This window comes from Poeciliopsis prolifica, unplaced genomic scaffold (genome assembly GCF_027474105.1).
Source record: "Poeciliopsis prolifica strain line A6 unplaced genomic scaffold, Auburn_PproV2 SCAFFOLD013, whole genome shotgun sequence".
NCBI classification, from domain to species: Eukaryota; Metazoa; Chordata; class Actinopteri; order Cyprinodontiformes; family Poeciliidae; genus Poeciliopsis; species Poeciliopsis prolifica.
The window spans coordinates 12,047,025-12,063,764 of NW_026562388.1; the positions used below are offsets into that span (position 1 = coordinate 12,047,025).

At 39.7% G+C, this 16,740-nt stretch overlaps 1 protein-coding gene across 1 annotated transcript; it reads left to right on the plus strand.

Moving 5' to 3' along the window:
- Window positions 1-415: 415 nt before the first annotated feature.
- exoc5 (exocyst complex component 5) lies at window positions 416-11,764 on the plus strand. Its single transcript, XM_055038704.1, has 18 exons — window positions 416-603; window positions 941-1,035; window positions 2,765-2,912; window positions 3,074-3,268; window positions 4,895-4,959; window positions 5,825-5,853; window positions 5,950-6,059; window positions 6,208-6,252; window positions 6,370-6,510; window positions 6,590-6,672; window positions 6,751-6,960; window positions 7,059-7,206; window positions 7,295-7,403; window positions 8,609-8,729; window positions 8,814-8,900; window positions 8,999-9,104; window positions 9,219-9,434; window positions 9,869-11,764. The coding sequence occupies exons 1-18, from the start codon at window positions 577-579 to the stop codon at window positions 10,055-10,057; spliced, it is 2,124 nt and encodes a 707-aa protein (XP_054894679.1). The 5' UTR covers window positions 416-576; the 3' UTR covers window positions 10,058-11,764.
- Window positions 11,765-16,740: the final 4,976 nt, after the last annotated feature.

A 16,740-nucleotide genomic window follows, 5' to 3' on the forward strand; every position in this document is an offset into this window, starting at 1 on the left:
CGAGGAACTAAAGAGTAGCCTATTGTTTTGTAAAGAATAAATGAGAAAATCTCTTTCTATGTAAAGACAGTAGACTGATGGTGGTACTGCAAAGAATATATTTAGGTTTCTAAATATCATGTGTCACATTTTCCCAATATTATTTGATTACATTTTCAAAACACATTTATTTCCTTCCACTTCACAAATTTGCACTACTTTGTATTGTTATTACATAAAATCCCCCTGTTTCATAAAGTGACAAAACGTGAAAAAATCAAATTGGTTTTTCTGCAAAGCACTGTGGATTATTTCCTCTTGTACAATAGCGGTTCTCAGATGGGAATCTATTGCCAGCTTGGCGTCATCTCAAAGAGCCGGCACATTAAGTCGGCTCAGCCTCGGACAGCACCTACTTGTCCCCACCCTTCCCTCCCATACAGGAAGCTGCATTTCTTACAAGCTAGCTGTCAACAAAGGGGTAAAACTGAGAGAGAGAAAAAACAAACCCGAGCATACGTCGGCGTGATAGCTGACTGTTGGTTGATTGGTTGTCTTAAAACTTAATTTTGCGGGTCTGTCAGGTGAATCGTGAATATGGCGACCACCGCTCAGCTGTTTGAGGTAAAAACAACTGCAGTAAACTACTCTAGCTAGCAGGCTAACTAATGGTCAACTGTTATAACGGCTGCTTAACGGTCCTGACTTTATTTATTTGTACAGTGCGTAAAGAAAGGTTTGCAACAACTTCGATAGCCAATACATGCTTGTTTTATTCAGCAAAATACAATGAAAAGAGCTTCACTTTGCATCTTCCTGGAGATGTCATTGTTTTTGACTGCGTCCAGGAGAATCACTGCTGGTTTTAAATGTTTTATGAGATCTTTTTGTCTCTGCTCTATGTAGATCTTATGGTTTATGATTTGGTCGTCATTCATCTATGTTTTCTGCCCCGATGTAGGAGCCTTTTGACGCAGATGAGTACATTGAGAGGTTGGCATGGAGGACTCCAGGAGGAGGTTCTAAAGGAGGAGCTGAGGCATTTGACCCCAAAAGGTAGCAAATAGATTGCTTGCCAGTCACGTATTCTGAGTAATGCACCTATGTATCTTCTTATTTTAGTTGACTTTATCTTTTTATTATTATTATTTTATATGAAAGCACATTGTTGTTGACCAGCAGGCGTTTGTAAACGTGCATTTAGTGATTCACCAACTAGATGTTTTCTGTCTAAAACAGGTGTCCAGTTTTTCTTTGTGTATTAATTGCAAATTTCACATTTGACAAATCCGCGCTTCCTTTTTATATTACGGTTTGTTTTGAGATAACTTTGTTTCTGTGAAATATAATGAACATTTTGACCTTTACAAGGTAATTGAAGGCTTCAGTGTAAGTGGAAATAGAGTATTTAAAATCTAATTTTTATTTGATTCTTTTTATGAAACTTGAGAAAATGCATAGAAATATACACTGTCGATTAATGTTTGTGTAAATTGAAATTGATAGTGGTTAGATTATTTTAATGTTCATTCTGTCCTATAAAAGAATAAAATATATTTAATGAAACTAACAAAGAGGCGCAAATGCAAAAAAGCACATGGATGATGTCCATTAGATTAGCTCAGTGTTTTCCCTTATTTTTCTTATATTAAAGCAAAAATGTATATTTAAAACAAGTCTCTTTAAATAATTGTATGTGAAATTGGTTCAAAAGTTTCCTCCTGTTGTTTTCAGATTATTTAACTTCATGATCATGGTAATAAAAATTGTTGAATCATGTTGTCTTTATTAAAATGCTCCCATTAGCAAAGTGTTGCAGTTGTTCATGTGATGTATGTGGATCAGTCAGTAAAGTTTCTAAACTGGGATGTTGCTCAAGGTGCTTTGCAAATTTACTTAAAAATAAATGAACAGATCCAAATAAAAACAGGTAGAATAAGATTGAAATGTTTTAAAATACTTTGGTATTTCATTTTGTTAAATGTCTCAGCCAATTTTGAATTTAATTTAATTACCTTTTTTAATTAATTAAAAAAACATTTTAGATACTTTTTTTATTTGTTGCAACTATTCATTGTAACTTTGTCTATGAGTATTAATCCTCACTACAGCTGGTTCCTGTGCACTGATTTAGACGTTTTGATAGCTTGAAAAAAATTAAGAAATGTTTACAAATCCTTTGCATGCTTTTCTCCCCACTTCTGTGATGTTTACACTTTGGGACAGAGTTGCATCTAGTAAGCAAAAATGCCACACCAGTTTAACTTTGCTCCAGATCCATTCCCACTTTATCTACTTCAACCACAAATTGTTGCCAGCACCTCCTCGGAAGCTCTTAGCGGCGACGTGTCTTTGGAGGCCACCATACTGTGAGTCACCAGCCGGGGAAGCGAGTGTCTGTTGAGAGAGGATGGAAGATGACTTTAAGCTGCAGCCAGTGCTGAAGGAATTAGTCAGAAGATTATACACTCATCATTTTGGGATATTTCCTATTCCTTGAAATGTGGTGCTGACTTAGAACATTTGCTCTGTAGTCCTAATGGCACTTAAAATGCAGCTGACGAAGCTACTAGTTTTCTGAGCTTTTTAAGCCAAGGGAGCCAGGAATTAGATGATCAACATTATTCTGTAACTATTTACTGTGTCTGTGAGGTCAGTGGGACAGATATAACCTTTTGCCAAGCAGTGATGCCTTCACTTGAGGTGCATTGTTTCATGTTTTGTCTGTGCTGCATTCACTAGTGGAAACTTCTGTCCGGACATATCTGCTTGTCCTCTGCAACAGGCTCTTGGATGAATTTAAGTGTCACATTGAGGAGCTGAAGCAACTGGATGAGAAGATCCAGCGGAAGGTGGAGAAGCTCGAGCATCAGTGTCATCGGGAAGCGAAGGAATTTGCCCACAAAGTGCAAGACCTGCAAAGAAGCAACCAAGTAGGTTGCTTACTTGAAAACAAACACCCAAGTTTTTAACACAAACCTTAAATTAGCATTTGGAAATTATGAGATTTAAACCAGACAGTTTAAAAAAACAGTTTATTATGTGACATATTTTCTATTTATATCACCTTCTTTTTGCTTTTATTTTCATTCAGGTGGCCTTTCAACATTTTCAAGAGCTTGATGAGCACATCAGCTACGTGGCCACTAAGGTGTGTCACCTTGGCGACCAGCTTGAAGGGGTGAATACGCCCCGCCAAAGGGCCGTGGAGGCCCAGCGGCTCATGACGTACTTCAACGAGTTCTTAGACGGAGACCTACGCAGTGATGTCTTCCATAACCCAGACAAGGTGAGGACGACGTTGGGTGTGTGTGTTTGTGTATAGACACACACACCCTTCAACAGTGAGACCACTGTTGAAGGCTCCTGCGGTGAATATGAACAGGATTATGAGGTAACCCACCCTTGCTAATTTGTCAGGTTTATCCCCTTGGTTGGATCCCTCGGCTAATTTGGATTAATGGAACTGTCTGACAATAGCCGGTTGATTGATGAGCATGGATGTCAGGATGCGGATGTCAAAACTAATTGCATTTACTGTAGTTTGTCTTAAAGGGAGAATTTGATTGGTTTCTAGCTTTGTATTATGAAGCCAGATGGTAGATGTAGGAGCAGTACAAACCATGTTTGTTGCAGAGGCGAGTTGGTGTGTTAAAGTAGTAACTCTGACACTTTAAAAACAAAATACTTAAGTATTTTTGGTCTTGTTTCCAGTGCAAATATTTTAATAGACTTGAAAGAAGACATGACTAACTTACAAGTAACTCTTGAGCAAGATATAGGAGCTTGGCTTTAGTCAATAACTTCTTAATATTGAAAAAGTTATAAGTGAAAGAATCTACCAGTGGATGTAGGACTTTTTTGTATCAATATTAATGATTTTTGACTTACAACAAGCTTCTGTTTCTTGTTGAAAGTTACTCGTCTTATTTCAAGTGTACTAAGATATTTGCACTTGAAACTGGACCAAAAATACTTGGTAAGATTTTGTGTTTTGCAGTGTGAAAGTTTGTAGTTTTGTCATGATCATCAACTTTGAATGATTCAGATTTAACAGGAACTTGATTTGAAGTTGGGGGGTCAATCCTGTAGACTGAAGCTTGAGATGGTGCTGGTATACCAGAAAGACAAGCAAAAATATCTGTCCAGATTCCTTTTCCTGAGCATACCTCCATTTGAGGGGGAAATGGGAAAGCTGCAAGTGAATAGCTGAAGGGGGATGGCTTTGCTAATCCTTCTGAAAGGGAGGGCTGGGCCGCCAGCGTGGAGACAAGTGCTGCTAAACCCTGACTGCAGGGAGACGGCTACATTACTTACATGGGATTTAGCTAATCTTAGCTGGGGGACAGATACTTAGAAAACCTTTGCCGAGCAGAAAGGCTGGATCCTCCTCACGGGAGCAGAGTAATGATGTTAGCTGAGGCAGGCATCTGCGGGAACAGAGGAGTTGCGGACGGTGGGCCTTTCGTAGGTCTGGGGTTTTACAGCCGATGTGTGCGGGCGGTGGGGTGTGGGGGAGTGTTCTCGATAGGGCCTCCTTTTTTACACAGATATCCCTGGCCGGACAGATTATTGAAAGCGATTTAGCCTCCTGTGGGATTACAGTCCATTCAGAAAAGACGTGCCAGTAAAGAGCTGGATGTGCTGCTAAGTCAGGACTGCTGCTGCTGCCAATGCCCAGGTGAGCGCAGCCTGTCTGTTATCAGCTTCCTGTTTAACACAGGAAGGTGGAGGGAGGCTGCTCTAAGATGATGATCCCTCAAGTGGAGACGCCGCCAGCGGCCTGCCCACTTTCTGTCTAGATGTCCACCTCACGTGGTTCTGTTGTGCTGTCTCTCTTTTTCCACCTCACCTGACATCTCCCCTCTCTCGCTCGTCAACACTCACACCTGCGCCGTCTCTCTGTAACCCTCAGATTAAGGAGGCTGCTGATATCATTCAGAAGCTGCATCTCATTGCCCAGGAGCTCCCATTCGACAGGTGAGTCAGGCGTCCTGGAGGCAGCTTTAGAACATAGCGCTGTCGAGCAACAGGAAGGTGGTGCATTACTCACACCGTTATGAAGAAGTATTCACCCTCTTGAACTTTTTCATGTTTTGTCACATCATAAGCATAAAAGTATTGGACTTTTATGTGATATACCAACACAAAGTGGATGAGAAGACATTCCTTATAAGGGAGTGCTTCATCTCTCCCTGAGTCAATACTTACAGCTCCAAGCTCAGTTATACATCTATAGACTGAATAATTTTTGCTTATTCTTTTTGTGAAATTTCTCAGATTGGATTGAGAAAATCAAGTTTTCAAGTACTGCCACGGATTCTCAGTCAGATTCAGGTCTGAAAGGTGTCTGGTGCATTCCAACACATTAAGACGCTTTGATCTAAATCAGGAATCTGCAACTTTTACAGTCCAAACAACCTTTTTGTCCTCAGTGCAGCTAAACAAAATAATATTTCTTGATTAACATCTGCAGTGGAAACCACTATTTTCTTTGTTTTAAAATAAAGAAAAACATGAAATCCTTGCAAAAAGAGAATGGATTTTTTTTCTTTTATGTTATCATGTGAAGCACATAATTTGAATGGGGGAAATTGATCTAAAAACATTATTGGCGTTGTTTGTGTCATTCTATTTTGAACTTAATGTAGTCATTAAAAACAGTGTTTGAAAACAGTAGTTGATTCTTTATCATTTCCAAAGTTATTAAGAGCCGTTGTGGAAAATCCTAAGGGCCAATTGTGACTCCAGACCGACTAGTTGGAAGCCCCTGACTGAAACCTGTCCATCATTGCTATTGCAGATGTTTTCAAATATCATGATCATTTTCCTTTGTGTGTGACAGGTTTGCAGATGTCAAGGCAAAAATAGCAAGTAAGTTTCCACTCCACTTCCGTCTTTTGAGATTAGCAAAAGGTGGCCGCATTGGATATTGCGTTTATGTTTGTGTTTGTTTTTATTTGTGCCTAGGTAAATATCATGACCTGGAGCGACAGTTGATCCAGGAGTTCACTGCGGCCCAGCGCAGAGGGGAAATTGGTCGCATGCGGGAGGTTGCAGCAGTTCTCTTACATTTCAAGGTGACCTAGGAAGACATATTTGTTTTATTGATGTTTCATTTATGTAGTGAAAACCATTGCAAATAGGTATTTCAGTATAGCGTTTAAAGGCCTCATCTATGCACTTTAAAGTTGCTGGAAGAGTAACATCTGTGTCTTTCTTTTGAAGGGTTATGCACATTGTGTGGATGTCTACATAAAGCAATGTCAGGAAGTAAGAGTTTGATTTTCTTTCAACATGTTATCTCGTTTGTTTCCTCTTTAGATAAAAACATTACAAGCTCTTTACCTTTCTATTTATTTTTATTTTTTTACTCTCTGTCCTTCTCAGGGAACCTATGTGAGGAATGATGTGTTTGAAGACACAGCAGCTCTCTGCCAGAGGGTCAACAAGCAGGTGGGAGAGGTCTTCAGCAGTCCGGAGACGGTCATGGCCAAACTCATCCAAAACATCTTTGAAAACAAGCTGCAGGTACTTTTTCAGTGATTCATTCATTCACTTGTTCATGTTTAGGTTTTCGGGGTTTTTTTAACTTCCTATGTCCCCACAGGCTCATGTTAGGGAAAAACTGGATGAGACTCGGCATTCAGATGTAGAGCAGTACCTAAAGAACCTCTATGACCTCTACACCAGGTGACAAGTTGCTCATTTGCTGTTTTATGAATTTCATGTATGTGTAATCGTGCTTATTTTGCATCTCAATGTTTCCAGGACGACAGCTTTAACCACAAAGCTGACAGAGTTCAACCTGGGCTCAGATAAACACACATTCCTGTCCAAGCTCATAAAGAACATATTTTCCTCTTACCTGGAAAGTTACATCAGCATGGAAAGGGAATACCTTCGCAGTCGAGGCGCGATGATTCTGCAGCGATACTACGACTCCAAGAACCACCAGAAGCGCTCGATCGGCTCGGGCAGGTCGGATTTTCACCTGCAATTTGAAGCATTTCTTTTTCTTTTTTTTTTTTTTGCTTCATGTTTTGCAAGAAATGAGAAACGTTTCTGTGTTTGTGCAGTATCCAAGAACTGAAGGAGCGGATCAGACAGCGCACCAATCTTTCACTGGGTCCAAGCATCGACACCCATGGGGAGACCTTCCTGTCCCCAGAACTGGTCGTCAACCTGTTACAGGAGACGCGTCATGCCTTTGAGAGATGCCACAAGGTGAAACTTCTCTACCTCTTTCATTTAACTGATGCCGTCGTGTTTTCTAATTAAGTGAAATGATTGTTTTTCTTTGAATGCTGCACAGCTTTCAGATCCGTCTGATCTGCCCAAGAATGCCTTCTCAATCTTCCTCCTGCTGGTTGAACATCTGTGTGTGGAGCACATTGATTATGCCTTGGAGATCGGCCTAGCAGGTACTCCCATCCGTCCTCATTAGAAACACAATATCAGTTCACTATTACATACAGTGAAACATTTACATACACTCATCACTGGAGTAAATATCATACTAATTCAGGACAAACACCTTCAAGGGTTTTTTGATTTATTGCAGAGTTTATCTTGTCCACATAGGATATAAATAAGGCACTCAACCTCAAAAATGTATGTTTGGATAAAAGTTCATGTGGAAATTGCAGAAAAAAGCAAAACAGATTTTGTAGCCATGAGTAAATTTTTAAGGTTGATTTTAACCAGAATTCTTTAGTTTTTTTTCATTTGCAGTTCATAGCAAATATTGTTGCTGAAGGCGAGTGTTTCGATATGACTTGTGACAATTAATTAAATACTTAAGTATACAATATTTATTTATTTATTTTTTAGGTTCATTGCAAACCTAAATCCCAGATATTGAGTAGTCTGTCCATGTCTTGGAAAAAATATTTTATGATTTCCATTAAAGCTATCTTGTCAGATTCATTGCCAGCTACATTCAATAAAAATAAGTAAAAATCTTGTAAAAAGTAATCAAGCTAAACAACCTCATTCCACTACATAAAGACACAATCTGTTTAATATAGAAGTACAGAAATAAAAATTTGATCGAGACTGTCTATTTAAATTTCTATTCACATGAGAAATGAAAAAAATAATTCCATATTAAAAACAAAGTAAAAACTTTTTCAGTAACATTTCAGTTATTTCTGTAAGTGATTACCGCACCACACTAATGTGAAATATTGCTACTGTTAGTCTAGCTATAAATAAAAAATATATATATATCTTATTTCTCAAGTGAAAGTACCTCTTCCAGAGGAACATAAATTCTAAGTAATGGAAAGTTGTGGATGGTTAAAAAAAAAAAGATGAGGTAGCTGGATAATTTTAGTCTGAGCTGGTGATTTTCATGTAATGTGATCCTGCTTACTAACTGCAATATGTTTACGCTGAGGCAGCTCCAGACAAACCAAAGAGGCTGTGTTTTACTCTTGGCAGTCATCTGAGACACTAAGCAAAAAGTTGCCAAACACAGCTCTTTTTTCATTATACTGTTAACTGAATGGGAAATGACAGACATCATGATACATCGGGAACTTTAAAAAACCCTGCGTTTTGTAAAAAAGTTCCTTTTTGAATGACATCATATGCTTTACTGCCTTTTCTTATGATTTCCTTTCAGCGATTCCCTCAACTGATGCGAAAAATGCCAACCTTTACTTCCTAGATGTGGTTCAGCAAGCAAATTCTATCTTTCATTTGTTTGACAAGCAGTTTAATGACCAGCTCATGCCTCTAATAAGGTTGGTTACAACCAAAAGAGCCTCTTACAAATTATAGTTCCTGTTAATTCACCCAAAAGTTTGCTTTCTGTAATCTGTCTGCAGCTCCTCTCCAAAGTTGGCTGAGTGTTTGCATAAGAAAAAGGAGGTGATAGAACAAATGGAAGTGAAACTGGACACTGGAATTGACAGGTTGGTGTGTTTTAATTTTTTCCCCCCTGTTTATCCCATATAACTACTATTTGGCCAGTAAAAATACATTTTCTGGTCAATTTTGTTTTTACACACAGAACATTAAACTGCATGGTGGGACAGATGAAACACATCCTGACGGAGCAGAAGAAAACCGACTTCAGGCCAGAGGACGAGAACAACGTCATGATCCAGTATACTACTGTAGGACACGCTGAACTCTCGTGCAAAGCTCAACTTATGCTGCTAGTTTAACATACCTTGTTCCTGAGCTACAGGTCGGTAGATTCTCCTGTTTTTATTCTGTTTCTCGGACAGGCCTGCTCCAAGGTCTGCGGCTACGTCAGCAAACAGGTGGAACACGTTCGGAAGTCCATGGATGGAAAAAATGTGGACACGGTACTGGCTGAACTGGGCGTCCGTTTTCACAGACTCATCCACGAGCATTTACAGCAGTTCAGCTACAGCTCCATGGGAGGCATGCTGGCCATCTGTGACGTGGCTGAATACAGACGATGCGCCAAGGACTTCAAAGTGAGTGAAGGGACAAAGGTCCAAAATATTCCGGTCACAGGCCAAACTTAGTTCTGCCATTTCAGGCCTTAATTGCTTTTGTTTATATTTATAAATTCACCAAAACAGTTGTGGTTAATGGTTATACAGAAAATGATGTTTAAAAATTACACTTTTCTACTGATAAGCAGCATGTAGGTCACTTTATGAGTATTAAAATAGTAAAAAGTTCCTTTCCACTCAACATTCTATAAATATGTTTAGATTAGCTCTCTGGGCATCCAGCTTCTGAGTTGTATTTGTTGCTGCTATCAGACAGATGTCAATCAGCAGACTTAACTTTATTGTTTTTATATGATTTTTCTGAGAAATAAAATTTTGGCTTTTTGATAGCTGCAAGCTAATCTTCCATCAAAGATGTAGTTTCTGAAGCGTTTCTGCCTGTCCGTCCTCAGGTCCCTCTCGTGCTGCAGCTCTTTGACACGCTCCACTCCCTCTGTAACCTGCTGGTCGTCGCGCCTGACAACCTGAAGCAAGTCTGTTCAGGTGAGCAGCTCACCAATCTGGATCGGAACCTCTTGCACGCCTTCGTCCAGCTCAGAGTGGACTACCGCTCAGCAAGACTGGGCCGTCATTTCAGCTAATGACTCTTTAAAGACTTACTGTACTCCGTTCAGGGAAAAAATAATAATGATGCCTCCTGAAGATACTAATTGCCAATCGGTCTGTCTCCTTCAAACACCGATTGGGAAGCCAATACTCCTTGAATGTAGGAGTCTTACTCTTTTGTTTTTCTTTATTTCTGTAAAAGGATGAAATTGTAAAAGGATGAATTTGTTGATATTGAATCAATTTTGTTTTTAAATACTAATCATTGACAAATTTATGTTATAAGTGAATTACTTATGTCTGTGCTTGCATAAAAAAAACACTTTGCTTGTGCCAAATATTTAAGTTCTTTGGTTGAACTTCTGCACAGGCTTTGGCTCTGAAGCAGCCAAAGCCTGGGAGACTTCCTGTCATGTCAGACATCTGCTCTGCAGTTTTCACTTCATATGGCTTACTTATTTTGATGAAATATTTAGTGAACAGGAAGCTCTATGAAACTGGAGAAGCAGCTATTCTCTGAAAAGAACGTCTAAAAGCAAGAGCGATTGCATTTATAATCTGCTCCTGCTTCTTCTGTCCCAGCATCTGAGATCAAAATAAAACATGGCAAAGATAACCCCAAACTCTGACCACATAGTCTGCATCTATTCCTTACATTTCAGTAGTGAATAAAGCATTAATCAGAAACATTTAATTCAGTTCTTAGTACTCAATATACATGTGACTCAGGATGTGTCTGTAAAACTTGCATTTCAGTTTGAACTAACACACAGTATGGATTGTTTTGTACTTTTGTCTTTAAAGCATCCAAATTGATCAAAAGTAATGTAGTTGTAACTTTAACATATAATGAAGTGGGGATGGGTGATGTTGAGGTGAAAATCATAATGCTATGCAGTATTTATTGCAGTAAAAGGAAAAATTCACCTCGTTGCTTACAGTCAAGGCCTCGGAAGCATAAATACTTATAAAACAAAATATAAAGCAGAACAAATCCTTTGTCACATAGACATTAAGGTGCTGCAGCTGTACTGCGAAACACAACTCAATCTTGTTTTCAAATATATCATTTGAATTTATTAGAAACACTACATCAGAAATCTTATCAGAAATTATTTTTTTTTACCCATATAACATGGCAATAGTTCCCCACCCCTTTCACAAAGTTCATTCTTTTGGCTCAACAGACAAAGTGGTCGACACGTTTAAAAAATGTTAACAGATTCCACCCAAGTCAGCGGTGCTTTGCACTCTGAAATGTCAAGCAAAGCAGACTATGTTGATGTCTGTGCGTAGTGCCCACAGAGGAGCCACATGGGCACTTTGTGACTTGTTGGACACCATGATGGAAGCAGACAGGCCTGAGAATCCCTCTCTGGAGGGTCTGGGTGGTCCCTCACAGTTCAGATCGGTGCGATGGGTCACTGAGTGTGCGGCTCCGTAATTGCACAGATCAACACTTGCTCAGTCAGCGGTGCGCAAAGTCCAAGACATTGTTCATCTGATCTGCGGCGTTTCTGGGTCAAAGGAGGCTGCAATGTTGATCTCCAGTGATTAGGGAAACAAACTGAACTTAGGAACTTCTTCACACACACACACGGCTTACTGGAGGTCCGTGTTAGCTGCCCTCTGCCCCAGAAAAAGAAGGATCGTGCTTCTGATGTCTGGAACTATCTGCTGCTCCCATTGTACTGCTGTTTACCGTGATTACTGATTCAATAAAGATGCATTTTATTATTCAACTCTGGATATTTTCCATATTTTGAGAACTGTGAATAGAAAGTTTGCCTTGGTCTCTCTCTTTCTCACTCTATGTGAATGTCACTTTCAAAGTGAGATGAAACACTCCTCCTTTCTGTAGAAGTCATCAAGTATTCATAGGAATTCTTGCCACCAGAGTAAAGTTCTTTCTTCGACTCCAGGAAGTGAGCAGAGCCGGGGGGGGATTAGATCTGTACAAGCTGATGAATTGTGTGCAGTAGTCATGAACTGGGGGAGAGCGGCGGAGATAGAGACGGCTCAGAGCTCAGCTCCAGCGCCGGCTGGTTAGCGTTGTGTAGAAGGTACACACAGAGCTGCGCAAGTTCAAACAACATAATTAATTAGGCTAATATTAATATTATCAATGCCACATAAATTCAATTCTCTCTGTCCTAATCACAGCTAGATAGCTTGTAAAAATTATTTTGTTAGGCCCTGATGCAAACAGTGGGGATTTTCCAAACATTTGAGAACTATTTGTTTTTGCGGCGATTAATGTGCGTGACTCGGGAAGGGGTTGGGGGGAGCGGAGCCCGGCCAGAGACGATAACTGGCGTGCAGACGGAGGCAGCGGCGCAGCGTGGCCCCGGGGACTCCCAGCATGGGCACATGGAGGAGGTGGAGGGATGGGGGCTTTCGAGGGGGAGGGCGGGTGTTTGAGCAGGTGGAGGGGATTAGTAATATTGTCAACACTGGAGAGGTGGATAAGACTGTACCCCCTTAATCGTCAGTTTGAGCAACTCTTGCATACATGCAAACATAAAGACTTCAGTGCAACTTAGAGTTGGACTGATTCTGGTTATAATGGCCCAGTTTGTAAAAGTATTTGTGTTTCGTTACCTTAGAACCATAAACATTGTTACTAAAGCATTTTCTTACTCTGCTCTGTCAGTCTGGAACAGCAGGACCTGAATCCACTTTGATTTCTTTTGGACAATTCAAATTTCTTTTAAGAGGAAGACAAAAATGTAAACTTGCTCATTTAATTGAGTCAAAATTCTTGATTACATGCATCCTTGCTCTTTTTGTAAGTCCTGTTTTGTTTTTTCAAAGTGAGTCTTCTTAATGAGATCATGGATCCCAGTGAGACAAACTATATAATTCAGATCAAACTTATAAAAATGTATACTATTTGATTTTATTTAATATCCTAAAGTAAACAGTGAAGCGGGGAAAAAAGCAATCTTCACTCTGATATTCTGAAATTAAATCAGATTGTGGTACAAAGGGCTGATTCAGGTTGGCTGAATACAAATGTATGCCACACCTTTAAGATTTTGATTTGTATAAACTCTTTTAATAATTGAATAATGTTTCTTCCACTTCATTACTATGTGCACTTTGTATTTGTCACATGAAATCCCAATAGAATAAACAGAATTTTGTATTTGCAATGTGGCAAAGGCAGAAAACATTCAAACCTGAGTACTTTTGTGGGACTCTGTAGTTCCAAGAATGTGACCCATAAAAGCTAATTTATGACAAGTGTTGGCAGTAAAAAATTTCTCTATAGGATGATAAATATTTAGGGGAATGTAAGCTTGAAGCTATTTGGTAAATAATGTGAGTGACTGACATTTTGTCCACAAAACCTCAATTTTTTTTTTTTTTTTTACTTTAAATAATGACTGGAAATAAAGAGTAAGTCACAAACTCTTCAACATCTTGAAGCTTAAGAGAAACCTATACTATCTCTTAATTATTGCCGGTATTGGTTTACTCTGGTATTTCCTCTGCCAGATAAGTGATCAACCAACATTTCCTGTTTTGTCCACTCCATCTGCACATTCAGTTATTCCTCCTCACATCCCATAAATCCTTGCTTTCGGCACATTTTTGCTCCCCCATCCAGGCTGGGCCACTCTGCCTCCTGGAGCACTGACAATAAAGCATTACAGCAGTCAATCCATGTCAATAGCAGCTTTGCTTAATTCCTGCTAAACACGTTTAAACTAAATCTTCACCTAATGATGCATAATGATTTGCTCTTCACTGTGCTGATGGCTCATATCTGTTTATTTCCCCACTCCAGTGGAAAGGATGACTCAGGTGGACTTGTTGTAGAAAACGATTGGGATCATTTACAAAGCCTCGTGAAGTCTTGGCACCCTTTTAACTTTTTTTTATATTTCGTAGTGTTGCATCCAGAAAATTCTGTGTGTTTTAGTGGAATGTTTTTTTTCCTACCAGGACAACACAAAGTAGTGCTTCATTGTGAAGAAGAATCTGTAAAATATGACATGAATTTCTACCAAGCCCTTCGTTTTTACCCACTCCTCTTCGAATTTCCTCAGCTTCTTTTGTTTCATTGCTGATTCTCAACTGGATTTAGATGTAACACATGAATATACTCTGATATGAACCATTTCATTATAGCTCTGGCTGCATGTTTAGAGTCATTGTCCTACTGGACAGTGAACTTCCTTCCCGGTCTCAAGTTTTTTTCTGCATCTCACTGCTTTTCTTCCAGGATTGCCCTCTATTTGGTTCCATCCGTTTTATATGACTCTGCTAAAAGAAAAAAATCTTTCCCACAGCATGATGCTGCCACTGCCACACTGTGTTCAGCAGGATCTTCACTGTTAATTTTCCACCACACATAGCACTTTGCATCTTCCACATGCTTGCTGTTGCTTTTATAAAACCACAAATGGGACTTTTTCTGCCTTTCTTTTAGTGGTTTTCTTCTTTCTGTTCTTAAAAATATGCATTTTTCTTCCTGTCAACAAATTCACATGAGTTCTGGATCTTTGCAGCTCCTCCAGAGTCACCCTAATGTTGGTTGATTCTCTGATAAATCTCTCCTTGCTCAACCTTAGTTCAGCCAGTCACTCCTGTTTCCAGTTGTGCAGCCCATTTTCAGATGATGGATTGAGCAGAACTCTGTGATATTTAAAGCTTACATTATTGTTTTACAACCTCTCTCTGCTTTAAGCTTCTCCGTCACTTTCTCCCTGCCCTCTCTGCTGCGCTTGTTGATCTTCATGATGCTGTTTGTACTGTGATGTTCTCCAGCAAACCTCTGTGATGTTCACTTTAGCTGATTTTAGACTGAAATCTAAGTACACACAGATAGATTTGATTAAATTCAGATTAAAGGGGGGTGAATGCACTTACTGTCTCACAGTTTTGTGCTACTTTTCTTTCAAATTTCATTAAAATACATTGACATTTGTGGCTTTAACAAGAAAAATGAGAATATTCAAGGGATGTGAATGTTTTTCCAAGAGTGCAGGGGTAAAAGATTCCAGCTCATTATACAGATCAAAATCAGAAAATGTGTTTTTTCGTAAAGGCCTGCTTTGATTCTTAAAACCTTACTTTAGTGCTGCTTATGTGAGAGATTTTCATAGTGTGGGCACTCAGCCAGGCTCTCTATGTGATGCAGATGTTGCCCTGGCCTTGCCCTTCTGCAAGGCACAGGTGCCGCCCAGCCCTCCATCTTATGGCTGTGAGGATGCAAACTGTGCCAAATCTCCTCCTTCCCTCACTTTTCTGTTCAAAGTCTTCTCTTAGAGAGCTTAACAATCATCCCCTTTTATTCCCATAATTATTCACAACAGTAGTTTTGATGGCTAGTTTGATTGTCCTTCTTACCCCCCCGACTTTCAGCCTTATGTCTTATAAAAACACCAGTGCTGTTCTCTGCTGGTAGTGGAGTGTTTTCCAGCGTTATTTCCTGGCTCCGTGCCTGTGCCTTGCTCTCTCTTGGCTGAGTTCGTCTGGTTGACTGCTCCACAGGAACAGACTGGCACTCTCGCTGAGGGCTCCAGGGCCTGCATGCACTCTCCACTAAACATGGCTGTGCTCAGAGCTGCGCTCTAATGATTTACATAAAAAGTAACCACATTTTTTTGGGAAGTAATCATATTTTGAATGTAATACTACTTAATTTCTTACATTTATAATTGTTTTTTAAAAAAAATGCTCCTGACACGCATTATTATTTTTTTAATGGTACATATCTCTGATTGCAAATGGCACAACTTAACTTACACATGCATGAAAATGACTCTGTATGAAGAGTAATCTATATCCAGTTAAGTGAACTCAGATACTCTCATTGATGAACAGCAGCTAGACCTGAAGGCCTGTGGCCCTCCTAACCCACTGATGTTAAACCAAGACTCCACACATGCCAGAGAAACAAATGAGGTCTCTCTCTCCTCCACTGAAGATGAAACACTGCATCACCAAAGCATGTGCATTTGTCTAATCAAGCTTTCGCCTCCGGCTACGTCAAATGTAAATGAATAGGCTGGTATGTGCCAGCCTCTATTTCTGTTCAGCCTGACTGGTGTTTGATGATGAACCGACACAACGGGCTTCAGACAGAAGGGGGCACTGGTGCTCCAGTGTTGCTCTCTTCCCCCTTGTGGAGCCCACTCCTTCCTCAGAGCTCTGCACAATGGGAATCAGCCAGAGGGGGGAAATGTTGCTTTTTTAGGTCTGTGAGCCCATATCCCTTAATCCCCAGCCATGATTGACAATCATGATTTAGGGTATATGGTGTCCCATTCTAATCCACGAGCAGTGATTTCATTTGCATACCTTCCGAATGTGGCCTCATTTTGGAGGAAACGGCTGCCTTTGTAAGTGATACAGAAAGAGAGAAGGGTGCAAAAGATAGAGAATAAGGAGGAGAAAGAGAAAGGATGGGGTAATGTCTGTGTTTTTTGTTTTCTTTTTTCTTTTCTTTTTTTTTTTGCCAGAAGATGAGAGCATGCCTGAGTAAATATTCCAGTATAGATGCCTTTGCTTCTGCAGCCCTTTCTTCTGAAATACACACAAAGAATACATGTGCAATTGGAAACTCACATGCACCAAGTATATTTAGCAACGTAAGGATGTATAAAAACACAGAGGAACACACAGAGACACTCCCTCACACGATGCAAAACTAAATTGCTATTTGCTCATTTTATAACCAAGTCAAGCTTAATTATAATCATGGGAG

What these genes read in the sequence shown, in the direction of transcription:
- exoc5 (XM_055038704.1), top strand. Translation starts at nt 577, where the DNA reads ATGGCGACCACCGCTCAGCTGTTTGAG. An exon ending in CCACCGCTCAGCTGTTTGAG is followed by an intron (nt 604 to 940) that starts GTAAAAACAACT and finishes GCCCCGATGTAG; the next exon opens with GAGCCTTTTGACGCAGATGA. An exon ending in CTGGACACTGGAATTGACAG is followed by an intron (nt 8,901 to 8,998) that starts GTTGGTGTGTTT and finishes TTTTACACACAG; the next exon opens with AACATTAAACTGCATGGTGG.